This window comes from Musa acuminata, chromosome BXJ3-11 (assembly GCF_036884655.1).
Source record: "Musa acuminata AAA Group cultivar baxijiao chromosome BXJ3-11, Cavendish_Baxijiao_AAA, whole genome shotgun sequence".
Classification (NCBI taxonomy): Eukaryota; Viridiplantae; Streptophyta; class Magnoliopsida; order Zingiberales; family Musaceae; genus Musa; species Musa acuminata.
The window spans coordinates 3,851,070-3,876,001 of NC_088359.1; the positions used below are offsets into that span (position 1 = coordinate 3,851,070).

General features: G+C 39.9%; 4 protein-coding genes across 10 annotated transcripts; 3 read left to right on the forward strand and 1 right to left on the reverse strand.

The window, feature by feature from the left end:
* Positions 1–2,127, forward strand: LOC135652456 (polygalacturonase At1g48100-like). Its single transcript, XM_065173393.1, has 7 exons — positions 1–349; positions 430–614; positions 703–870; positions 946–990; positions 1,076–1,283; positions 1,359–1,440; positions 1,511–2,127. Exons 1-7 carry the CDS (start codon positions 145–147, stop codon positions 2,013–2,015), a joined length of 1,398 nt encoding a protein of 465 aa, XP_065029465.1. The 5' UTR covers positions 1–144; the 3' UTR covers positions 2,016–2,127.
* A 3,349-nt stretch (positions 2,128–5,476) lies between these two features.
* Positions 5,477–11,767, reverse strand: LOC103970425 (uncharacterized). 7 transcript variants are annotated; one of them, XM_065172742.1, is made up of 6 exons: positions 11,637–11,767; positions 10,316–10,427; positions 10,073–10,234; positions 9,101–9,205; positions 8,944–8,991; positions 5,477–5,932 (listed from the first exon to the last, which is right to left on the reverse strand). In XM_065172742.1, exons 2-6 carry the CDS (start codon positions 10,337–10,339, stop codon positions 5,693–5,695), a joined length of 579 nt encoding a protein of 192 aa, XP_065028814.1. In that variant the 5' UTR covers positions 10,340–10,427; positions 11,637–11,767; the 3' UTR covers positions 5,477–5,692. The 7 variants fall into 7 exon arrangements, with proteins under 7 accessions (XP_065028814.1, XP_009382477.1, XP_065028813.1 ...); XM_009384202.3 differs by having other exon boundaries at positions 11,496–11,677; XM_065172741.1 differs by lacking the exon at positions 11,637–11,767 and adding an exon at positions 11,331–11,484.
* Positions 11,768–12,465: 698 nt separating this feature from the next.
* On the forward strand, positions 12,466–21,126 carry LOC103970427 (inactive glucose-6-phosphate 1-dehydrogenase 4, chloroplastic). Its single transcript, XM_009384203.3, has 13 exons — positions 12,466–12,659; positions 14,607–14,757; positions 15,079–15,320; positions 17,124–17,218; positions 17,713–17,827; positions 17,962–18,167; positions 18,321–18,429; positions 18,510–18,550; positions 19,254–19,374; positions 19,454–19,653; positions 20,175–20,375; positions 20,454–20,753; positions 20,889–21,126. Exons 1-12 carry the CDS (start codon positions 12,537–12,539, stop codon positions 20,689–20,691), a joined length of 1,842 nt encoding a protein of 613 aa, XP_009382478.2. The 5' UTR covers positions 12,466–12,536; the 3' UTR covers positions 20,692–20,753; positions 20,889–21,126.
* Positions 21,127–23,534: 2,408 nt separating this feature from the next.
* On the forward strand, positions 23,535–24,836 carry LOC135652082 (transcription factor MYB108-like). Its single transcript, XM_065172740.1, has 3 exons — positions 23,535–23,745; positions 23,846–23,975; positions 24,049–24,836. Exons 1-3 carry the CDS (start codon positions 23,610–23,612, stop codon positions 24,575–24,577), a joined length of 795 nt encoding a protein of 264 aa, XP_065028812.1. The 5' UTR covers positions 23,535–23,609; the 3' UTR covers positions 24,578–24,836.
* The last annotated feature ends 96 nt before the right edge of the window (positions 24,837–24,932 follow it).

A 24,932-nucleotide genomic window follows, 5' to 3' on the forward strand; every position in this document is an offset into this window, starting at 1 on the left:
TGCAGCAGAAGAAGAGCCACAAAGGAAGACCCTGCCACTACCTCCCCTGCAGTCTATAAAGTTGCTCAGCCCAACATTTGCACTCTGCATCTCTCCCTTCCAACTCTCTTCCCGGTCTTGCACTTACGCTGCATCAACTGGCAAATGCCGCAAATGGAGCTCGTTAAGATGGTCATTCTGCTTGTCTTCATCTCCTCTACCTTCTACTCTACTCCTGTGCACGCGAGGAGTCATCATCACCACCATAAGAAGCATCCAAGGCGGGACGGTTCTGAGCCGCCTCCGTCCCCGTCCATTAGTCTGCCTCCCGCTCCCGCTCCCGCTCCCTCCCCTGAGCCTACCACTGCAGGTACGATGAGCTCTACAACCTCATCTACCCTGTTGCATTCGTCGATGCAGGGGCTAATGCGAACTCATCGAATTCTGCAGTTCTCAATGTGCTATCATTTGGAGCAGTCGGAGACGGAGTGACCGACGACACCGAGGCGTTCAAGAGCGCGTGGGACTCCGCGTGCGAGGAAGGGCCGGGCGTCGTCCTCGTCCCGCAAGGCTACGCCTTCAAGATCAGCTCGACCATCTTTGCAGGGCCTTGCCACGGTGAACTCACACTTCAGGTACGCTGCATTGCAGCAGAGTGACTTGCAGCTGCTGCCTTTGTTCTGAGGCTTGTCGATTGACTGCGTGGAGGAGTTGTGTGTGAAGGTCGATGGAACGATCATGCCACCCGATGGCCCCGACGCATGGCCTCAGGGCACCAGCAGGCGGCAATGGCTCGTGTTCTACAGAGCCAATGACTTGACGCTGCAAGGCGGTGGACTCTTCGATGGGAAAGGAGCCAAGTGGTGGGATCTCCCCTGCAAACCCCACAAGGTAGGAGGAGATTGACTACCAAGTAGATGGTAGTGTTAGCAGATGATTAACCATTTCAGCTTGTGATGATGACAGGGAAGGAACCACACGACATTGACCGGACCCTGCGATAGCCCTGTCGTAAGCTCTCGGATCAACAATTCAATCAAATTAATGTCCTCGGATTCATTCGAGAATGTGGACCTTGTTGTTCTTTTGTTTGCAGGCTTTTAGATTCTTCATGAGCTCAAATCTAGCAGTGCACAGAATCAGAATCCATAACAGCCCTCAGTTCCATTTCCGATTCGACAACTGCAGGAACGTCACCGTGGACGCCATCTCAATCAACTCGCCCGCTCTCAGCCCCAACACCGACGGCATTCACGTGGAGAACAGCGTCGACGTGGGAATCTACAACTCGGTCATCTCCAGCGGTAAGTGACGACTTCTTCTTCTTCTTCGTCGTCGTCTCCTCAGCTCTTCCGTAGCCGAACTCATCTCCTCGACAGGTGACGACTGCGTCTCCATTGGAGCCGGCAGCACCAACATACACATACGTAATCTCACATGCGGACCGAGCCATGGCATCAGGTACGCTGCAAGATACAACTTCTCAGCTTCGTTCTTCCTCTGCTCACCGGAGCTCGGTTTCTCCGTTCAGCATTGGTAGCCTGGGGAAGCAGAACACGCGGGCTTGCGTGACCAATGTAACAGTGAAGGACTCGGTGATCAAGCACTCGGACAATGGCGTCAGGATCAAGACGTGGCAGGGTGGGTCGGGGTCGGTGTCATGGGTCAGCTTTGAGAACATACGCATGGACACCGTGAGGAACCCCATCATCATCAACCAGTACTACTGCCTCACCAAGGTGTGCAAGAACCAGACGTCGGCGGTGTACGTATCGGACGTCTCCTACGCCGGCATCAAGGGCAGCTACGACACCAGGAGCCCCCCTATCCATTTCGGCTGCAGCGACGCCGTTCCCTGCACCAACATCACGCTGACGGACGTGGAGCTGCTCCCCGCGCAGGGCGACGCCATTGCAGACCCCTTCTGCTGGAACGTCTACGGCGAGTCGCAGACGCTAACGATCCCTCCCGTCTCCTGCTTGTTGCAGGGGCTTCCTCGCTCCATAATGGACATCGATTCAGATAGGTGCTACTGAGGATGTTACAGTAGAAATCACCGTGAATGTACACTGCAACAGAAGCGCTATATAGAGATATATGGCCTTATACTCGATGTAATAGTGATCCTAAAACGAAGCTTGTTTTGTACTCATCATTAGCTTGCTGGGAAAAGCCTTCTCCATCTTCCTTAAGTTTCAGCAAAATCCAAAGAGCTTCCTGCATGCACGAACAAGAATCATGCAAACAAAGCCTCAGATCTGCTCTTAGTAAAGCAAGAAAGCTTAGTTCTTAGAACGTACGTCTAACATGACACTGCTTAGTTGTTGACGCCAACCAAAGCTTATGCATGAATATCAAATAAACCTAAACAAAGTGTGGTCTGCATATATGACAAGAACCACATTCAATGCATTATAGTGCTACGTAAGTTAGCCTGAGGACGGTATAAAGAATAGTGTCGAGTTCAGCTGCGTCGGAATGATGCTTGAGATAGCACTATCACTCGCATAGCATTGCCGAACGCTGCTACTCAATGCAGGTTTGGGTTTCGGATTCAAGTGCTTGTTGGACTTCACGGCTCATGAATGAGAGAGACTGCACAGACTTATTGATGGTGGCAACCAATCGATGAAGATGCCATGACAAGAGCAAGTAATGGAGTAATTTATGGAGCACGGTAGTGCTGCGCGATAACTTCATGATGGTTTGCCGAAAGTTGAAGGCTCAGATTTCCTCTGCAAGAAGTGATTACAAACCTAAACAAGTGAGCATGCATGGAAGTTGCCCACCTTGTTCTTTAGTGCAGAAAAGGCGAAGTTAGTGTGCTTGTGGGCGCGTGAGCTTTTGTGCCTGGAGAAGTCCATGAAGATCGCAATCGTGGATGAGTATTAATGAGAGGGATGAACCATTAAGTGCCTTTAGCTTCTTCACTCACGAGGCAGGTTAGACTTGAGGCAAAGCGAATGCGTGGTTCGACGGCGAACCGAAAGCGATTTGAGATACAGTGAAAGTGTAGTTCCTCTCTCTCTCTCTCTCTCTCTCTCTCTCTCTCTGTAGCTCATGCAGGAGCAAGCGTAATGATCATGGCAATGGGCATGATAGATTTGTGTGGGCCGGTGCACGAGCTACACTCGGAAAGCCAACACCACTAAGCCTCCCTTTACCCTCACGCTTGCCTCTCTCTCTCTCTCTCTCTCTTGCTCCTTTTGCTGTTTGTGCTTCTCTTTGAAGAACTGTGGGAGGATAGAGTGAGGAAATTATAAGGTCATGGGTGTGCTGCCTTTTGGTGGGCGTCGTCACCCATGCACGATTCCCCTCATTGGGGACTATACAAAATATTCCTGACCTACATTTGGACAAGAAGATGCTGTAGAAGTTGATGATCTCGAGAGTTCTCGACATGGCATCCCATATGCCCATTTCCTTTGCCTTAATTTCCCTCGGGAGAAAGTATATTCCAACATTATACTGCTTCCATTTCCTTTATTGATTGCAATATACCAAGAACATTAACTAACACAACCGAGAACTCTGTCAGGGAAAGGTTAAACCTCTTTCAGAGACAATCTCCTGAAAAGAGTGCTGCCTTTTACTTCCTTCAGCTGTCAGTGGAAGCCTCCGATACAAGAATTTACTACACAGCAAAATCCTTCATTTACAGATGCAGGTTACAAGACACACACACAGCAACAGCAAAGAAGGTGGTCCTCTCTATGCTCGTCAATCATTGGAGAGAAGCAGACAATTATAAGCATGCAGAATCAATGCCTTGGTCTCCTGGCTAAGATAAAAGATCTACTACAATACTCCCAAAGCAGGAAAGCAACTCGTACTAGTTTATCCAAAGCAAATTTCATCACATAAAAGGCTCAACTTTACTACTGAAATCAAGGCATCGTGATAGAATTTAGATCGAGTTTAGAGGATTGGTTAGAATTGTTAAGGGAGATGATGGTGTGAGTAAGTACACATTAAGGGAATTGTGTAAGCATGAGAGGGAGATGGGTGGAGTGTTCTTTATGGCAGATTCTTTCTGCTGCTAAAGATGAGAGGAATGCTGCGTGTGTAAAGCTGCACAAAGAGTGTCCCGGCAAATAAAGGGAGCAATACGACCATACAAAAGCTCATAAAGGCGAGGAAGCTTTCTTTTAGAGCGCGCGCACACACTGTGCCACCTACCGCTGGCGTCTGGATTTTAGCTGTTATACTGTGTTCTCCGTGGAAGAAGGAGAAGAGGACGAAGAAGAAGTAGGAGAAATGCTGATTGGTGACATTATTCTAACTCGTTTCTCTCTGTCTGATATCGACCACTTGGAAGTTCTTTGTTGTAGCTAAGGATGTATGATTGATGTACTCGGCACTTGGACATGAGAGTATGAGTGACTCAGCTTACAACATACTAAGAATGAGAATTATATAGAGGAGAGTGGATTTCCTCAAGATTGAAACTATATTAAGTATAACTAGAAAAATGATGAGCTTTGTGCACACAAGGATTAATATATACAATCTTACCTTTATATTTAGAGAGATTATCTCTGAGTCTTTTGAATTCTATTCTTCCATGTTGCAAAGGACCAATGTTAAATATAAAGAATTAGAGGCCAAGGATATCATCTAATTCAAAATGTTAATGTTATGTTCATGAATTAGTTGTTTTGTATCTTCTTATACAACAATAATAAATCATAATGTTCCGACTCTTTAGTGCTAGCTACGTAAATTATTTTTCATTATTAAGTCATATATATAATTTGATATAATTTTATGTTGATTATCAGTGACCTGACATAACCCTCAATCTATTTTGTGATTGATTATGTTAAATTTTTTTAGCTTGGTAACATTCATAACTTTTTGAGAGACTACTCAGCCACAAGTGAATATCCAACTAAACATTAAAGTTAACGATATCATTTACAAGACAAAAATATTATTGGGAGGGCCTATGAGTTGAAGACATCAATCCTACATCATAAGACATGAGAGAGGGATTAAAAGAAGCAAATAGTTTGAGACATGTTTAGGAACATCAAAGTGTATGATAGGACCAACAAGGCTAGCAATTGATGACAGGGTATATGGTAGGGCCAACAAATTGGTTTACATGTTGTCTCCTGTTTCATTCATTCATTTTTTTGGAGTATGGAAACATATTAAGACTTAATATTGAGGGATATTGCATGAGGGCATGGTAATTTGGTAGACACCATCAATTCTAGCATAAGAAGCTAGAGCATGGACACATCCTAGTTGCATTCTCTAAACAAGAAAAAATCATTTGGATAGACTCACTTTGTCAAAAAAAAAAAGAGGAAATATTTTGCAATATTTAGAGAAAAAAATGCAATATGTAAGACTGAGGATGATGAGAATTAGTATGGAGGAGATAAGAGGTTTATACCAGTCTGCACATTGGGTAAGTCATACAACACAAAAGCACATTTAAGACTCAAGAGCAAGATCTACTCACAAACAATACACAAAGAGGCAACCCTTGAAGCAATGTTCAATTCCATCCACCATCTTTCTGCACAGAGGAACACAGCAATTACACACAAAATACCCCCTTTTAGAGGAATTATATTGTCTGTTTATCGTCCGCGACGTGAGGATGCCATAAGTCGATTGTACTTCAAGACATGTCGACAGGTCCAAATAAGAGAGACACTATTTATGGGGACCTGACTCGATGAGAAAGATGAGAGTAGTACTAGTGAAACGAGGCAAGCACTTTCAAAAGGGAAGCAGCAAACTCCATCTGGGTTTCCTCATCAATTGTCGAGAACAGGGGAACATGCACAAAGAGAGACTTGATTCTGTTGCGCTCAGCAAACCGCAGAGAATGGTAGTACACAAAGTTGCAAACGAATCGACCAGCATCATCAGAAGGCATTACATCATATCCCATCTTCGACAAGTTCTTAACAATTTCGTTGACAGGAAGAGAAGTCTGCAACAGCAGTCCAATGGGAAACATTAAACTGATATTTGTTTCCAAATGAAGCCTAGACTTCCTTCAATATTTGATCAGAGAAGACAAACAGTAATGGCATGTAAAGTGCTCAGAAAATAGTTATGCTATCTGTACAACCGTAAACTCTATGGATGTTTTTGTGAAAGACACAGTTGTTCATTTAGGTATTCCCAAAAGAATAGAAAAAAAAGAAAAATGAAAGAACAGTCTTATGCAAGACAGTAAATGCTTGCAAGAACACGCTAAGCCAGCACTTAAGATTTAAAGTCAAGATCAACATCAGATATATGCTTGGCTTCTGGTAGATGTGCAAGCCATGGATCCAAGAACATCCAAGTTAGCAAACATCTAATAATCAGCTAATGCTCTCATAGCCAGATATGTGACTCACATATCTAGGATTATATGGTCAAGGCCAAATAACCCAAATATGGAAAATAAATGTCCTGATGCTCCAGTAACTACAGTGAAGTGTGTTTCCACTAGGTGATTGCATACAGGACACCTAGAGGTGATCTAGGTGTGTCAACACATTTAACCTTCATATTTAATCAAAATTCAAGCCTAAAAAGATTTGTAAAATGCTTAAGCTTAAAAGTTCTAACTTCCATGGATTCATGATCTATATATTTGTTAAATCATGTTCAGTGAATTGAATGACACAATTACTTGTGACTTTAGGGAGGCAGGCCCTGAGCCACGCCAGGAGAAGACAAAACAGAGTATCAATCAGTTGATTGGTGTGTAAGATTAAAAGGTAACCTACAGTTATCTAACCATAAGTTGGGATGAAATTCCAAATTAGGACTTGCTGCTGATTACAGTACATCATATTGGATCAACTAGAGTTTGCTAGATCACAACAGAACTACAACAGAGAATCACAAGAACATTTTCGTCAAAGTCCACAAGTAAAATATGCATGGGAAAGTTAATATAAGCCTAAGAGATCACTAAGGGATCCTTGTTAGTACATTGATTAGGACAGACATGACAAAAAATTGAATAACTTAGATCTATCTGTCGAGTATAAAGGTGCAAGTACAGAAGAATAGAATCAGATTCTTTCTTTAGTCAAATGACACAAGAATCAGATTCTTATGTGCATAGAATTGTCTGATGCAGAAGATGCATACAAGGACGATAAACACAAGGACATAGTGCAGCAATGTAATTCAACTATTTCCAGTGTTGATGATGCAAACTTGTAGATAAATTTTCAGAAACCCAAAAACCAGAAAAGTCCTCTTCTCCCAATAGAATAGAAAATCTAGAAGAGGTTGGTGAATGTCCATCTTCTTGCTAAGCACCTGAAATTTCCATGGACATCCAACACAGATGATAAAAATTGATTGCAAGATAATGATAAACCAGCTTCATTATGTGTAATTATCTGCTCCAGATGACACCTTTGGGTCTGGGAAAACCAGTACCAAAGCAACTCCAAGTTCCCACTTATCCCCAAATTAGGAAAAACAAGCAAAAAGATACCATATCTGATCGTAAATGTCCGAAATCAATTCCCAGGTTCCTAATCCAAAATATTCAACCCTTTCTAGTTAAAAAGATGAAAAATGAATAAAAATGAAAAAGAAACAAAAGAAAAGAAAGAAAGACTAAGGAACTCATATCTGACGGATGGGAGACTATATTTGCTGCTGATTATGTCCGTTGGAGTTCAAAATGACAATCTTGAACACTTACCACAGCTACTTAGCAATTTCAATCTCCATCAGGAAGTTTAAATTTACAACACATATTTCTCTTACTAATGGAGGAAAGCCAGCAATAGATCAAAGTTGGCCAAATAACACTAGCCATGTTGATAAAAGTTCCTTTCATTTCACTAACTGAAACTTCATGAGAAGATTATAGTAACCATAACATATATATGGCATCTTCAGTGAGAACCTGCATTTGAATAAATTTGTTTATGCTGCCAGAATCAATCCTTTACATGGAAATGTGCCAGAAGAAAATCCAGATGAGGTAACCTAGTGATAAACTGAAAGTTATTGTTTTCCATCCAATCACTTAGTTCTTCTCTTGGTTAGTAACTGAATACAGATCAATCACAAGAATGTTGTTGAGGAAAAGAAAACAAGGTAGTGTGTCTCATGATCATAATGCAGATGAAAGAACCATACTTTATGCACTGTTGAGTTGAAAATTTTAAATGGATTGTTTATTTAGAGGTCGGATTCTATATGTTAATCTAAATAGTTTTAATGACATATCAGGATTTGCATGGGATGAAAAAAATCCAAATCAAAGGAAAGGAGAAGTTAATAGATTTGATGTGTTGTCATTGAATCGTGTGGAAAGAACAAAAAACCAGAATTTTCTAAATGGAAAAGAAACCTGTTTTAAGTGCTCTTCTACTTCATGATGTCAGACTTTTCTGTGTGCTAGAGAATCTTACTTCTTTTTTGGTTTGTATAATCATTTGTTTTATTCCCATCTTCAGCTTTTTATATTTCAGCTTTTTATTCTTTCTTTCTTCTTCTTCTACTTACTCTTATTATGTCCTTCCTCTAATAATGAATTACAATGGTGTTATATCTCATCCCGATAGATCTAGTAGGCCTATAATTTAGATGGACTTAAACAATTGATCTGTTTGTATCCCCAGAGCAAACACAACGATTTAGATCCTGCAAAAGTCTGTATGCTCATAAATATGTGTATAGCAGAACAGCATGTACTGATGTGGGTATACTGAGAAAGAGGAGCTACAGTAATAAATCTAGTTCAATGAAATCAACTAATGAATGTCTTTGGGACTTCTAGTGAAGTTGTTCTCAGTGATTATACATATCTCAACTAAGAAGCTTGATATTCATCCAATAATTTATTCCATACCATTTTACATAACTCTTAAAGATCATGATGTTTCCAAAAGAGCAGGTAATCATGATCTGAAAGAAAAAAAAAAACTAAAAGTCAATGAAGAAGTTGTCATACTACAGCCACAATGGTCAGCATACCTCTCGAACCTGTGAGATGCTTCCATCAGAAGGTACAATTGCAACTTTCTGCATGGTGAACAAAAGGCAATTGTTTACAGAAGAGTCATCGTGCAAAAGTATGATGTACAAATATAAGAGTAACTCAAGCAATGAAAAACAGCAAAGCACATATGACCTGAGGTTTCCATCCCATCTCATCTGGACAGCGAAAGGTTGCCTCATTGACTGCTTGATTCTCAATAGCAAACCTTGTAGCACCACTATTTACTCCAAGATGCAGCTGATAAAACAACATAACAAAAAAGAAAAAGAAAAAGTGTGAAGACATAACTGAAAGAGAAACCAGGTTAAGTCAGCAAGTAAATGACTTGATTGCATTACTCAATCCAGGTCTTATCTTAACTTAGCAAAAACATTTGCAGGTTTCAAGTCTGGTTCCAGTTGCTTTACTTCATGATAATCATAATTGGACTTCTAAAATGAACAAGCTCCAATTTCTCAAGTCCAACAAGCAGAATGCCTAGCAAAAAGGTTCTTGGAATAGAGAAGAGACAAAGTATGATGGTTCTGCACCAAGAGTTGTTCAGTGAAATTTTTATAGGACTGAAACTAAATTTTACACCCTGGTTTTCTCTTGATTTATTTCTTCCCATATTTTCTCAGTCATTTTGTCTGAGATGGAAAATATTATCTGGTTACTTGCGTGAGTAATGATGAATACAGGGAGGACAAAGTGTCTCAATAGCTACTGTACCAACAAGATTTGTTGATCAACCTAATAGAACTGTTATACTACCTACTGAGATGTTTAAAAAGCAACCATGCACCATATCTTTTGACCAAAACCCAAATATTATCAATTCAACTACAACTGAAATGTCAAAGCAGAATATTAGACATATGGAACTGTAAGACCACCAGAACAGGTAAGGTATTCATTCATAAGAAAGATAACAAGCTCCTTTCTTTTGTTAAAAGAGAACAGGCTCCATGATGGCAGAATTCTTGGGAGTAAAACAAAAGATAAGAACAATATGCACAAGAAGTTTATAAACACCTATTAAAATCAGCATAATCATATTTTGTGATAATTGTACCACCACTATTCCTGTTTCAAAAGATACCAGACGTAAAGCGAGAGAAATACCCAGATGATTTGGCCCCCATTGGATGTTTCATTATTTTTCCCAGCAACAGCAGACTGAAATACTTCATGAAGATGAGGAAGCGCCCCCTCTCCAGCTGTCTCGAGAACATTGCAACTACCAAGAACAAGACCCTCTGGCAATCCTTTCTTTTGCATGAACCCCTTCAGATTTGTGACAATTATCTCTGTTGGATTCTCAGATACCCCATGGAATTTCTTAAATCCAGTAACATGAATGGTTACCGTGGAGGGCCCTTCAGAACCCATCTTCCTTAATTTTTCACGTACAATGAACTGACCAAGTCTTTAGCGGTCTACAGGTAAATGAATTCTTTGTCAAACTAGCCAAATGTACCTACAAGATTACATCAAACAAATCAAACAGAATCATCTTATCACATGTAATTCTGCATATTGAGATATGAAACCTCAACAAATAATGAAAACAGAGCAAAAATAAACAGTAATTATGGTCACACGATGAAATCTCAAGAAAGCTCTAAAATATGGAACATCCAATGAAGAGATCATGTAAATGGTTCAAAAATGAGTATCAATCAAAAACAACGTCAAGCAAACAATGACTATGATACGACTCCTCTGGGCAACCAGATTGAAAAACAACTCAAGCATTATTCCAAGAAACAAGTAGCTGATGCAGAAACCTGAGATCAATTATTTCCATAATCGAAATAAGCCAATTCGGAGGAAATATAAAGCAAGCAAAGAAGAAACATTGCGAGAAGTTCAACGAATGAGGCTAACAAAAAACCTAGTCTGTCGCTAATTATTAATGAAGTTCTCTTCTTTTCTAAGAAAGATCTCCAACAAAGGAGACGATAACAAATTAAACCCCAAATGACCTCCTACGCTCATCAAATAATCAAAACGCCGTAGCATGATGAACACCTTTTCTTGACTAGTACACTATAAGAATCGGAAATCAGAGATCAATCCACCAATGAAATCAATCAAACAACCACACAGAAAGAAACTCAAAAAACAAAGCCAATAAACAGTGTATTAGAATTCACAGATTTTACTTCGCTTTTATAAAATGCCGAAAAGCCAGGAAACCCCAGCCCTACAGTCCCCGTTGACAGAGACTAAATTCTCGGGGAAAAAACTCAAAAAGCCAAAAAAAAAAAAATTGAAACCCGAGCAGAAAGAATCGAGAAACCTAGGACACAATACGAGAAGACGGCATCTTTCTCGGATTTCGACGCCCATCGATCAAGGAAAAACCTAAAGGCCTCACCTTTGAGCCTCTTGGAATCAGAGAAATGGAATCAACAGCGAAAGAATCGATCTTTTCGATATATAAACCTAAATTGAGCAACTAGTGGTGATGACGAGAGGGAACAGAGCTGGTAGCGAAAGATGAAGAAAGCGAAAGAGAGCGAGAGCGAGGGAGGATACAGACAGGAGGCAGACGGCGACGGATTCCTCATTCAGGAAACGACCATACAGATTGCTGAAGAGACCGAAGTTACGAAGGATCATCGGAGAGGAGAGGAGTAGAGGAAGAATAGAGACACGCCAGCGTCGGTGTAAAGTCAAAAACCTGACATGGAGGATTCCTGCCTTCTCTGTGTCGCCATCCGCCACTGCCAATATTTAAGCCCTAATCGATGCATCCATGAATTGGACTATTAGGTGGCATTCCACCCATCCTAAGAAAAAGAAGTGCGTGCATGGATTGCTTCTTTATCTCACCCTCCAAATTATTGACGTCAATGATTGGAACCATTTGGTGGCATCATCGCAAGCTTTTGGATAGACACTATCATTAATATCATTTAATACGATAGTCCAAATAAATTATATCCGAAATTACCGAAGAAAATATTCATCGTTCTTTGAATGCACCTCTCAAAGTTTCATCCTTCACCTAAAGAAAGCGACAATTTTTGTGCCGATGAGTCTTCCAATGATCTTATCTGTTATCTTTAAAGAAGATAATGACATCACCTTCAAAGCCTTATCTGAAGAAACCGAGCGTAGCTATCGCCTTGTCGCCAACGTGATTGGTCGGCGGTTTCCGGCCGCACCGAAAACCCACGAAAGGCATTCGCCCGCAGTTTCCCATGGAACATTGCGATCGTCCGATATCGACCGTAGGATCGACGGGATTCAGCCATCGGACGGTGGAGATGGCTGGGACGCGAACCCGGGGCTGAGTTTACATATTTTGTTTGTTGAAGAATGAGAGTAGAAAATGTGCTGAGCATTTTCTTGAAAAGCCCTCCTTTTCCAAATATTTACAATGAAATTATTTCACTTTGTTACTTTACATTATTATTTAGGTCCCGAAAAGGTTGTCTAGAAAATATAAATTGTAGGGGTGTTTATGAAAATATTACTTCGGGGGGGAGAGAAAAAGAGGGAATAAAAATATCTGCGGTTGGATGGAATTTGGACCGCCGAAGAGTGGAAGGAGGTCTCGCGGTTCCCGCCGGAGTCAATGCCAGTCCTACTCCCGTCGTCCGCTACGGCCGAGGCGCACGCCATGGTCTCCGTGTCTTCGTCGATCGCGCGGCCCTCCTCCGTACGACTTCTCCCGCTCCCCGCCCCTCGCTTTCCTCCCGTGAGTCTTCGCGTCTCTTCTTCTACCCCGTTCTTGCTCGAATCCAGTTCCTCTTAGGTAAGCCCACACTGTACATGGAAAAGGGTTGAAGAGATCTGTTTGATCGCTTGATTTTGTATATCTCAACTCGGCCCTTCAAAGGAATTAATGCATCGGTGACTCCAATAAGTATTTGATTTACTACCCGAGCTGGGTCCTCTACGTTCGCTGTGCTTTGGAATTGCTCCTAAAGGCGAAGCATTTTTTCTGGCATGGTAAGTTCCGGATTAGGATGAAGCATGTGGCAGATCCCGAAGTTATGATGCTCGTCGATATGTGTGACTGACCGAAATCGATTAGTTTGCGTCGTAATAGAATTCTGATGAATGGTAGCAATTGGAATATTGTTCCTAATTACTACACGTGTGCGTGCAAGACACTTCGAACTTGGTGATCCGGTCTGGTGCTGCTTCATGCTACTTGAAGTGGGCATTGTGCTTCTTTTGCTTAATTTTGAGTCACTTGTTACCTTGATCTGCAAGGTAATGATGATTATGACGGGCATCATGCTCCGTTTGCTTTTTTCTTTTTGTGCGTGTGTTACTTGTTAGTGTCACCTTGATCTGTAAGAGAAGGATGATTGTGACGTTTCATTTATACAGTTAACACTAAAGTTATAGACTTTTAAGCTGTTAGTTATATATTATTAATATAATTGGAGATTTGCATTAAAATCAATAAGTTTAGCATGCAAAAGCATCGTAAAGATTTGATACTTCCATCAGAAATCTTTTTCCTTCTTGAACTGGAATAAGCTATAATAGGAAAATCATGTCATATCAACTTATTTCCATTGTCCTTTTTCACCTATAGAACTAGCCGAAATCAAATGGCACTCATTCACTTGTTTTTGCTTGTTTTAGACATTACTAAGTGATTCTACCTAACATGCTAAACTGTAATGTCTTCTCATTTGGACAACCATTTATATGCATAGTTCAAAAAGGCTGCCAGACACACCAGAACATCAAAATTACATCTGAGCTTCATTTATTCTGGAGCTTTGAATAAATTTCCTCTGTAAAATATTTAATGAATAGAAAACATAATGACTTAAGCATAGCTGTCCTGTAGAGCAATAACAACAACAACAAAAACAAGCCATAATATCCCAATTTGGGTTGGCATACCTGAACTGTATGAATAAAAATTTACAATTAATTCTTGTAAAATTTTGAAATAACAGCTTTCTGAATGCTTATCATACTTATCAGATTGCTTTTGCTTGTGAAACTTGAAATAGCAGTTTTCTGAACACTTTATCACATGTCCATTATTGTTTCATCATTATCAGATGACTTTTGCTTGGTTACTTTATCAGATATTTATAAATATATTGATCTTAAATGCATTACTTTGTGTAACTCTTTTTCTTCTTTAGAAACATAAACATACAAATTTGGAAGCAAGGCATCGTCCCTCCTGTGAAGCTCTGTGCCTGTGGTGAACATATTGTGAATTTTTTGTTAGCGGAATTCTATGAGCAACATACATGGTTCAGACTACACAGTGCAGATGCCTTATGAACTTTGAAATTGGCATTAAACTGATAGCCCGAATTACATTGCACTGGATGCTAAGAAGGTGCCAGTTTTAAGGTTACCCAGATAGTCATCTTGGAAATTTGTACTAATGTTATCTTGGTAGGATGCATCTGTTGTTCTTTTCTTTCTTATGCTCCTCCAAATTTTTTCCTAATTATGCTTAGTTTTCACCAGGGAATTCTGTTTTTATTGCTTTTGTATGATACTTCTGAGGAGAGATGTTGGTCCGTACATTTGCCATTTTATATATAATAGTATGTGTTTTGAACTGCACATTTGCCTTCTTATATATCATTGTATTCATGTTGGACTGTACATTTTCCTTCTTATGTATCATAGTACTGTACTGATGAAATATTTCTAGGTTGTATCAAAATGCTTCTTCCATTGTGCTGCTTCTGGTACCACCACTAGAGTTTGTGAATTAAAGATTTGGATGCTTGAGAAGCTTAAATGGCGGAAGAATTTCAGAACACATGGATGGGAAAAGAAGCCCAGGATGCTTCAAGTCCAAGGTAAAGATGAAAGTCATGATCACATAGAGGTTTTCACTATCATGTGAAAGGAGGACAGCAAAGATATGTGGTTCAGTGGTTGTTCAAGTTGAATGGTTAAATGAATATTAAAGAGCTATCAACAAAGGCAGTTTTTATTTGCTTTATCAATTATTTATTAAAATCTATGTTTCATGATGGTGCTAATCAATCTGTGAGTTAGCTGGTGTAACATTATCAATGGAAAGTATTTACAGCTTGTTCCTTCTCGTACTAATGACTTTTCCTCTTTCCACCTCTATCACACAATATTGTCTGAAGATGACATATTTATTTATGCAGATTCAGTTGAAGAAACAACATCAAATTCTGAAGTTGCAGAAAGTTCTCCTCCTAATGTTCAGCCAATTATTCCTAAATATCTTGAGTCTTCCACGGAATCTTCCTCATCTTCTGCTTATGGAAATTCAGTTGATAGAGCACCCTCTCTTTGTATAGCTGTTGTAGGAGCTACTGGTGAACTTGCAAGAAACAAAATATTTCCAGCATTATTTGCCCTGTATTATAGTGGTTTTCTTCCAGAGGTATAGTTTTCTTTGGATCCTCATCTGTTGCATCTATTTGTTTGGATGTCTTTTTTGCCTTTCCATTGTTGGCTGATGCATGTGAAATTATGTCTACATATGCAATCAACATTCATTTGTGTTTTTCAACCAATATTTGGGCTCTATTATGTATGACCTGATGATTTTAGTAGTTTTTTGGTCTGCACTATTTAATTCAATTTTCTTGGCTGATTGACTTTGCAGTTTGCATTACATGATTGTAACTTTTTCCAAAACAAAAAGGAAAGGAAGTGAATAAAAAAACAACAATTGTAGTTTGGTATCCTGGGTCGAACCCAAATAGTTGAGACTTAAGGTGTTGTTGTTTGGTATCTTCGATACCGGATGGTACCAGTGGAGAACAGCGATCATGCCTAGCCTATTCATCAAATTTCTAGGTGTGGGCCTCTGTCGATACTTTTTGTTCTCCATGGCCAAAAGCAATGAATTGAAACCAATTTCAGTGTTTTCAGTAATTTTGTATCTTTTATGGAACTGCTTTGCAGGAAAACATGTTCCTTGCTTACTATGGTGTCCTCTTATCCCTCCCTTTCTGTCACAGTGAAACTCTTCTTTTCTGGTTGCCTTCTAAAACGTTACTAGCTTTGATGGTTGGCCTGGTTGGTTAGCAGACCTATATTCTCTGTATTTTGTGTGTTTGATTCATCATCTTCATACCGGTGTCTTCTCTCAAGTTCTGAATTACTATATGAACCTACAATATGTATCTGAACACATTGTTCTTGTAAAGTATTAAAACATCAGACTTTGTACAACAAAGCTGCATACTTGGATAACTACCAAAGCAGAGTACATACCGAGTGTGATCTTTTAAAAATGTTAATTAGGGAGGAGCAGAGTACGTATCGAAGATGATATTTTTAAAGGTTAACTAGGGTTAATGCTTAACATACATTACTGTTATTCTAATTCCTAGACCAAAGATATACTAACATGTTTAGGATAATAACATGAGTATCCCATGGTTATAAAACTTGGCTTTCTTTGATAGGTTCCTTTTACAAACTGTTTTTCATGATTTGTTATCTTACTTTATCTGATACCATATCAACAGCTTTGACACCACAGTTTTAATCTGATATCTTATTAAGAATGATCATCATCTGTACATATGACATGCCATGATCCATCATTGTAGTCTTCATGGTATAGCATGTTCTTGGTTTAGACCCAGAGTTAATGAAATAATTAAATCTCATTAACCTTATATAGTACTCTCAGGTGCTCTGCTTTGTCCTGACCATCGGACTTGACAAATTAATTGGTACTGATTTGTCAACAGGATATGCGAAATGCAAAGTATTAAATATGTTTAATCTGTTTAGATTTTAGTTGTTTGGTAATTTCTTTATCTGAGTGTTCTTGTTGTACTCGCACTTAAAATTTTATGTAACACATTGGGATGAACATTTTCCACTGTGGAGAGTAACATTTCTGAATATACTTTTGACAAGCTAGCTGGACTAAACTGATGGTTTATTTGTTGAGGTTTTGGGTATCGAGAAACATGAAATTAATGCAGATGATGGCGAGCTGAAGCATTTTGATGGAATTGTCATTCATCCAAGTCTGCAGTTTATTCTTGTAGCTAGGTTTTTGGTTCTGCTTTCTTGATTACATAAGTTTATTAATGTTTTAATTAATCTTTGTCTTCGATAACATGTACCTTATCAGGTACTATGATGCATTGTCTTTTTAGTTTTATAACGTTTAGTAAAGCTTTGTCATCTTTATCTTCTTTGCTATCCTCCCTTTTTGCAGAATGTGGGCATTTTTGGATATTCTAGAAAGGACTTGTCAGATGAGGATCTAAGAAACATAGTTGCAGCAACTTTGACTTGTCGAGTTGATCATCAGTATGTTCTCCTTTCCATCACAACATTTCTTCTGTGTAATTTCAAATTTCAAGATTTTTTTGTGCCTGTAATTACTTTCTTTCGTCTGTATTCGTTAATGGAATCTATTAACATTGGCCAAGATTTTCATTATACATCTGGAAGTATCAATTGGCAAGAACGGCACTTGTTTTCTGAAATTGGAAGTGAACGTGTTTTCCTTTTACAAGTGGTCTATAAATTACTTAAGAATTCAAAGTGTGAAATAAATATATCTCAGTTCAGGATGTTCTTATGGTTTTGTTCAGTTGTACGGGTCTCTGTATCTCTAACATCATGCTGTAACATGTTTCTTATTTTGACTCTCTTGTAGCTTAGCTATTGCTATGGATATGTCTCACCGAGTTTAACATCATTCTGAACTCTGAAGATTCCAAATATTTATTTTTTGATTGCTTTTATAATTCAAGCAATCCAAGAAATCTTTACAAAGAATAAAAATTGTAAATGTACAGCGAGAACTGCGGGGATAAGTTGGATGCCTTTCTTGATAGAACATATCATATAAATGGAGGATTTAACAACAAAGATGGGATGAAAATGCTTAATAGGCGAATGGAGCAAATTGAGGTAAGGTTTCAGTCTAGTTTGCTTATATATATTTTCTTATCATGTCAACTCCTGTTTCTTCAAAAGTTTCTGGACACTAGAGCTGCTTGTGGGATCATATATAATTATCAATAGCTAATATCTCACCTTCACAGGGTGAACATGAAGCAAACAGGATATTCTACCTTTCAGTTCCCCAGGAAGCACTTCTTGATGTTTCAGTTTCTCTTGCTGATAATTCCCAAACAAAAAGAGGATGGAACAGGATAATCATTGAGAAGCCATTTGGCTTTGATGCATTATCTTCACACAAGCTCACACAGTGCTTTCTGTCAAAGTTTCAAGAGGAGCAGCTGTATAGGTGCCTTGTATTTTTTAACCATCATAACATTATTTTTGTTGCATCTGTAACTAAAGATCCTTGTTTTTTATATACTCGAGTAATCTACTTTGTCATTCAGGTTACCTCTATTGAGCCTTAACATAACATTGTTCTTGTTAATGTTTGTTTCAGGATTGATCATCGCCTGGGGAAGGACCTAATTGAGAATATCACTGTATTGAGGTTCTCTAATCTGGTTTTTGAACCATTATGGAGTCGGACTTACATAAAAAATGTGCAAGTATGGTGTTTTCCTCTCTGATGCATTTTGTCACACTTTATCCTTCTATTGATTTTTTGCTTGCCACATATCTATTCCAGGTTATCTTTTCAGAAGAATGTGGCATGGAGGCACAAGGAAGGTACTTAAGTGGCATTTCATTTGAGCCAAAAAAAGAGGAATAAAAAAATAGAAATGAAGTAATTTTTTGATGTGCTGATTATTATTGATCAGATAATCACATATTTATTGGTCTACCTCATGTGAAAGTATCAAATATTTGTCATGGGTTATCTTTGTAGATCTGTCCTTTGAACATAGAAAAAGAAGTCCTGAAAATCGAAACAGAGGAGGCTAGGGCCTACGAGTCTAGGAAGTTTGTTTGCTTGAAGAATCATGAAAAATAGTGCCCCTTTGATTTTTTAGGTTTCGGTCTGACACTCTTTTCTGACCTATCTCATTCTGACCAAGTTCAACCTCTCAATGCTATACCTCCAATAACTCTTTGCCAAAATAAAACATTTAAACAGGTTTTACAAGTCAATATCCACTATGCACTTATTGAATGGTTGGCATGGTGAAATGGTTTTCATCATCGAAAGGATTGCTTTATTGCCTATATCTGTTTCAACTAGTTCAATTACTTTTTATCAGTCTGCTAATGATTACTATGGTGTCTATAGTACTAAAACATACTCATATACCAATCATGACCATAAATTGCTAAAGTCAGACAAAGAATTTAATGGTACGTGAACTTTACAGAAAGTTAGTTATACATTCTACATTCATGCTTAAATTATCTATCTAAAGTGACTAATGCCGATTTTATAAATTGTCAATAGATACTTTGGTCACTATGGTGTTATCCGTGACATAGTTCATAGTCACATTCTTCAGACAATTGCTTTATTTGCTATGGAACCACCTGTGAGTCTCGATGGGGAAGACATACGAAATGAAAAGGTAATGTATCTCCACCATATTGTTATTCCCAGACCAGGAAAATGTCAATTTACAGATGTTTGATTATGCATTTATGCAGGTCAAGGTGCTCAGATCTATCAGAAAGTTGAATCTCGATGATGTTGTTCTTGGCCAGTATAAAAATAGTGCAGATAAAAGTAGTTGTTACATGAACTCCCTGACGCCTACATTTTTTGCTGCTGCTCTGTACATTGACAATGCACGCTGGGATGGTGTGCCTTTCTTAGTAAAGACTGGAGTGGGCCTTATTAAACACAGGCAGGTGCTTTTATTTACATTGTGGTAGGAAGTAGTTTCCTTCTTTTGTTGATATTTTCATGGGTATAAATGAATTAGACCAATACGGAGAAAAGAAAATAAAAAACCGCGTGCTTTGACTTCCTTCATTTCTTACCTTCTATAAAGTTTTTTCTAGTCTGGGATGTGATAAAAGGCATGGACTAAAGAAGATAGTTTCAAACTAGCTTGGTTTAATATCTCAAGACATTAATACTGCAACCTAAGTTTTTATTATTGATAACAGTGAATTGCAAAAGAGGTGGCTTATGTTGTTATATTTAAAGAGGGAGAAAGATAATAATATATTGCTTTGACAAACAAAGATTTCTACCCATGTTGCTCAGAAACACCATCTGTCTCATTCACCATGAATTTTCTTCGGTGACTTCCTGACATGGATGATTGCAGTTTTGTTACTTGATCAGTTAGTCCTCATTTCAGGTATTTTATTGATTCATCACTATACATTACATTCTTGATAATGCATTTGTTGGGTACAGAGTTGAAATAAGGATCCAGTTTCACCACGTCCCTGGCAATTTGTACCGTGAATGCATTAGCCACAACATTGATCTCACAACAAACGAACTGATCCTACGGGATCAGCCAGATGAAGCAATTCTGTTAAAGGTCAATAATAAGGTTCCTGGACTCGGGTTGCAGCTGGATGCTTCTGAGTTAAACTTGCTCTACCGGGATAAGTAAAGGCCACATAATGTGATTCTGTGTCTATCTTCGCTTTACATAAAATGTTTGCTAAATCGATCTGTGTTTATCAGGTACAATGTGGAAGTACCCGATTCATATGAGCACCTTCTTCTGGATGTAATTGATGGAGACAACCATCTCTTTATGCGGAGCGACGAGTTGGAAGCTGCATGGAACATACTAACCCCAATTCTCGACAAAATTGAAGAGAACAAAGTGGTGCCGGAGCTCTATGAGATTGGGGGTCGGGGACCTGTTGGCGCTTATTATCTTGGTGCCAATCATGGAGTTCGTTGGGCTGATGACTAAACTCATCTTATTCTTCCATAATGGATCGAACATTCAACACACTCAGCGATTAGTCATTGGAGGTAAACGATACAAACATGCCTTCTCCCATGATGTTAGATCAACATATCACTTTTGTAAAGGAATGATGGATCGAAATTTTGTGACATCTAATCCAAATTATTTAATAAATGATGTGGTCTTTGGTCTCTTTCCAGAATCAGAAACTGGACGTGAAGCTGTTTCCATCCTTTTTGAGGTCGCCTAGTTTCAGGACAAGTTTTCTTCACGTATCTACTTTGAAGGGATCCTTGAGCTTGCCAGGTTCGAGTCGTCTAGATTGTCTTTCTTATTGTATATATTGATCTTCTCCATGACTCCTCGCACTCCAGATGAGTTGGTAGTATCTTGTACTCACAGCTTACATGGTTATCCATTGTCATCTGCTCTGCTCCATTCTAGTGCACCCTTCCTCCTAGTCTTTTTTCCTTCGTCTTTTTTGTTGTATCAACACATAGTATATAAATCAAAATCTAATAATCAAAACTACAAATCTTGTCTAGAATCATTCAAAATATTTTTCCTTTATCCAACCACCATAAAACTTTGAGACGTACAAGATATTTATAAGATAATTAAATAAAAAAATATTTTTATTCTTAAATTTTTTTATTTGAACTTGGTACTTATGGTGCATATGTCATTTCTTAGAATAGGAGAATAGGAGGCGACAAACAAAAAGATTGTACCTTTTCTTCAACCTTTCTCCTGGTACAAGTTGACCGCTGCTCTTTTCCCTCATCTTTTTCTGGCTGCTTCTGGTCAACGACTAAAACTAGTTTCTCTTTTGCATAGCTTTCTCGCTACCGGACACAATGTTTGGATTAAAAGGCTTCTCCTCCGATACGATGTGGAAAGGCAACGCCCACGTTCCAAGCCATGTCATAGCACTTCAGTTGACCTCCAATCAGCCCCCCCGCCGTCGCAGACGGTTGACCTTTCGTTAGGCTCGCAACTCTCGTCACGAAGATACAGCAGGAAGGATCGGCGAACCTTCGCAAGGCATGGTTGGCATCATCGCACAACGTGCCGTCGGGCACCGATCACCGTACAATACTTGATCTGTGTCATGACGCATCACACTGCCTTCCTTGAAGCTTCCCATCCCATACTACTCGTCATCTCTACCTCTCCACCTCCACCGAGCCTACTTCGTCCCCATCGACGTTGAATCACGTTTGTGAACTCACTTGTTCCGATGACAAAAGGGATGAGAACACGCGCGTGCGTTGGACTTCCCATCAGGTGTCGAGAGCTTACTCGGATGTCACTATTCTCATGCAATTGGCCAAAATGCTCAACTAAAAGCACGAGGGAGACACTCAGGCGAAAAAGAGGAATCTGTGAGACAACCTCAGGATCACCCCAGTCGGTGGAGAACACTGGTTAAGAACGATCCTCTACGGTATCGATCTTGATCTCAACCCTTAATCACGATCTGATCATAGTGTCCTGTATCATCAATCAGACTTTATGCCTATCTTTTTAGAATTTGATAGGGATGAATCATGATACCCCCAACTTTTCTCGTTACCTACTACCTATGATCGTAAACAATAGGTCAGTCATATTACTTCCCAAAGTGTGTCTATACGATCCACTACTCATCGATTCTATAGTTGAAAAAATAAATCTAACTCTATATTAATGATTGACGGTATGGCCTAGGTTCACCGACCTTTTCTTTCGGACGAACAACAAGGAAACTATGCCCTACCTGACCCAAAGAAGCAAGGAAGTCTGATCGAAGGCGTCATCCCGATAGTCCTCAAACGCTACCCCTAGATGCATACACGGGCAAGTCGATCGCATTAAATGTTTTCATCACGTCAAGTAAGGGGGGACTTGATAGAGGCCCGTCTACTTCTTCAAGTACTCAAGTATAAAAATCATACCTTAGACTAAGTAGGGACAAGAAGATAAAAGAGATTCTTTACTCTCTTGATTACATTGGGAATACTATTATCTTTTTCCTCTGTTTTCCTAACTTAAGCAACGAAGGAGTCAAACCAAAATACCCCTAAAGTAGACCTATTGTGCAGGGTTGTTAATGTAGCCCGGAGGTACAGCTAGAAGGTTATCCAGTAAAAGAGACCACCTAGCTTCCAAACCAAGTTTTACCGTTCGAAAACTGAGTTATTTCTCGTGAACTATCTTTCTTTATAGCTTTCTTCATCCTTTTCGCAATGTCTGCTCTTTACATCAATCGAGAGGATTTAGTAAAAAAAAAATTTATACTTTTGATAAATAATTAATCGGACCGACTGATCTGTATGTATTAAAAGAACTCAAGAAGGCGATTGCACGAGTCTATAGAACAGATCTGTTTAAGGTCGAACATTATATTAAGCATGGACGACGTAATCATATGTAAAGTCAAACATACCTGACGCACATATCAATCCTCTTTAGATATGATTCTCCTAAAAGTCAATTCTTAGGGCTTTGACATCAGCATGCTACTCTGATCAAGATATCCACTGTATCCAACTTGCTATACGAACCATGCACATTTTCCTCGATTCCTAGTGTGGATGGCAATGGAGTCTCCGGGCCTTCACCGTAATGTTGCGTCGTCACCCACTTGAGAGCTAAAGAAGTCGGACGAAGACACGGCAGAATCACATGACGGAGATAGAGAGAAGGAGAAGAAAAGTCAAACTTCAAAGGACATGTACGCTGTTTGATTTCAGTCAAAAAGGCATGTGGTTTCAGTCAGAATCACATGACCATTGCGGCTCACTCCCTCCACACGTCTTTCCTACGCCTGCCATTCTATATAAGCTCAGCCCCGCTGCCGACCAGACTCCAATCCCGTCCCACTCCACCTCTCAGCTGCTGAACCTTTAGAGGACGATCACAGGACGTCGGAGGAGGCAATGGAGTTCATACCACGAAGCGAGGAGGAGATGGAGCTGAGAAGAGGAGCGTGGACTGCGGAGGAGGACCTCGTTCTGATGAACTATATCGCTCTTCATGGCGAGGGGCGATGGAGTTCCCTCTCTCGTCGCGCAGGTATCGATTCTTACAGACTTGTATAAGTACCATTGAGATGAAACAGGAATCGGTAATCTAACTCTCTGTTTCTCTCTCCCTTCTGCAATCTAACCATCAGGACTGAGGAGGACAGGGAAGAGCTGCCGGCTCCGGTGGCTCAACTACCTTCGACCCGACGTCCGGCGCGGCAACATCACGCCGGAAGAGCAGCTGCTCATCCTCGAGCTCCACTCTCGCTGGGGAAACCGGTAAGGCAGGGTGGCATCGACGCGAACGCTTTTGCAATTTAGACCCTGAATGACGGATAATTATATCTTGCAGGTGGTCTAAGATAGCGCAGTACTTGCCCGGGAGGACCGACAACGAGATAAAGAACTACTGGAGGACTAGAGTGCAAAAGCACGCGAAGCACCTCCACTGCGACGTCCACAGCAAGCAGTTCAAGGACGTCTTGCGGCACCTCTGGATTCCTCGCCTCGTCGAGAGAATCCAGGCGACTTCCGGCGACTCCCCTGCCGTTGCGTCTGCCGGTGCTGAAGCTCCGACGACTTTTGGCGGGCCGGTGAACGCCATCCCGGAGCTCGCGCAGGTGAAGATGAGCCCGGAGAGCTCGAGCACGGGCGGCTGGTCGTCGGTGGACTCATTTGGGTTGGATTTCTCGCCGCCTCCGGTCTCAAACGACTTCGGCGCCGGCATGCAGGGTGGTGAGGACATCATGGGCGTCGACGGCGTCACTGGATGCTGGTCGGAGTGCGGGTATTCTGATCTGGGGTTACCGGACTTCGACCAAAGCATATGGGAGGAGGAGTTGTGGAGCATGGAAGACACATGGCTTCAGCAACAGTTTTAGGAAGGAGAGGAAGAGGCATATATATATATATATATATATATATATATATATATATATATATATATATATATATAAGATTTTTCAGACACTTTATCCATATATTCCCATTTTTATTATTCTTTTTTAACATGTAATTAAGTCTGAAATGAAGTTTTCAGATTTGAGATGAAGTTAACTGATAAAAATAAAATTGTTCTTATTTATTGTCTCAATAATTCTTCAAAATAACAAAAAAACACGAAGAAAATCTCGAGTCTCATTTACTTCTACTTTATCTCCAGACACGCATGAATGATATATAGAACACTTTTGGCTTATCTATTGCTGCGGAAGGGCACAATTAAGTGGAGGTCGC

Coding starts and splice junctions, on each gene's coding strand:
- LOC135652082 (XM_065172740.1), top strand. CDS start 23,610: ATGGAGTTCATACCACGAAGCGAGGAGGAGATGGAGCTGAGAAGAGGA. Junction 23,746..23,845: donor TTCCCTCTCTCGTCGCGCAG/GTATCGATTCTT, acceptor TCTAACCATCAG/GACTGAGGAGGACAGGGAAG. Junction 23,976..24,048: donor CACTCTCGCTGGGGAAACCG/GTAAGGCAGGGT, acceptor TATATCTTGCAG/GTGGTCTAAGATAGCGCAGT.
- LOC103970427 (XM_009384203.3), top strand. CDS start 12,537: ATGCCAGTCCTACTCCCGTCGTCCGCTACGGCCGAGGCGCACGCCATG. Junction 14,758..15,078: donor CAGGATGCTTCAAGTCCAAG/GTAAAGATGAAA, acceptor TTATTTATGCAG/ATTCAGTTGAAGAAACAACA. Junction 20,376..20,453: donor AACTTGCTCTACCGGGATAA/GTAAAGGCCACA, acceptor TGTGTTTATCAG/GTACAATGTGGAAGTACCCG.
- LOC103970425 (XM_009384201.3), bottom strand. CDS start 10,339: ATGGGTTCTGAAGGGCCCTCCACGGTAACCATTCATGTTACTGGATTT. Junction 9,206..10,072: donor ATGGGGGCCAAATCATCTGG/GTATTTCTCTCG, acceptor TTGTTTTATCAG/CTGCATCTTGGAGTAAATAG. Junction 8,992..9,100: donor AGATGGGATGGAAACCTCAG/GTCATATGTGCT, acceptor TTCACCATGCAG/AAAGTTGCAATTGTACCTTC.
- LOC135652456 (XM_065173393.1), top strand. CDS start 145: ATGCCGCAAATGGAGCTCGTTAAGATGGTCATTCTGCTTGTCTTCATC. Junction 615..702: donor ACGGTGAACTCACACTTCAG/GTACGCTGCATT, acceptor TTGTGTGTGAAG/GTCGATGGAACGATCATGCC. Junction 871..945: donor TCCCCTGCAAACCCCACAAG/GTAGGAGGAGAT, acceptor TGATGATGACAG/GGAAGGAACCACACGACATT.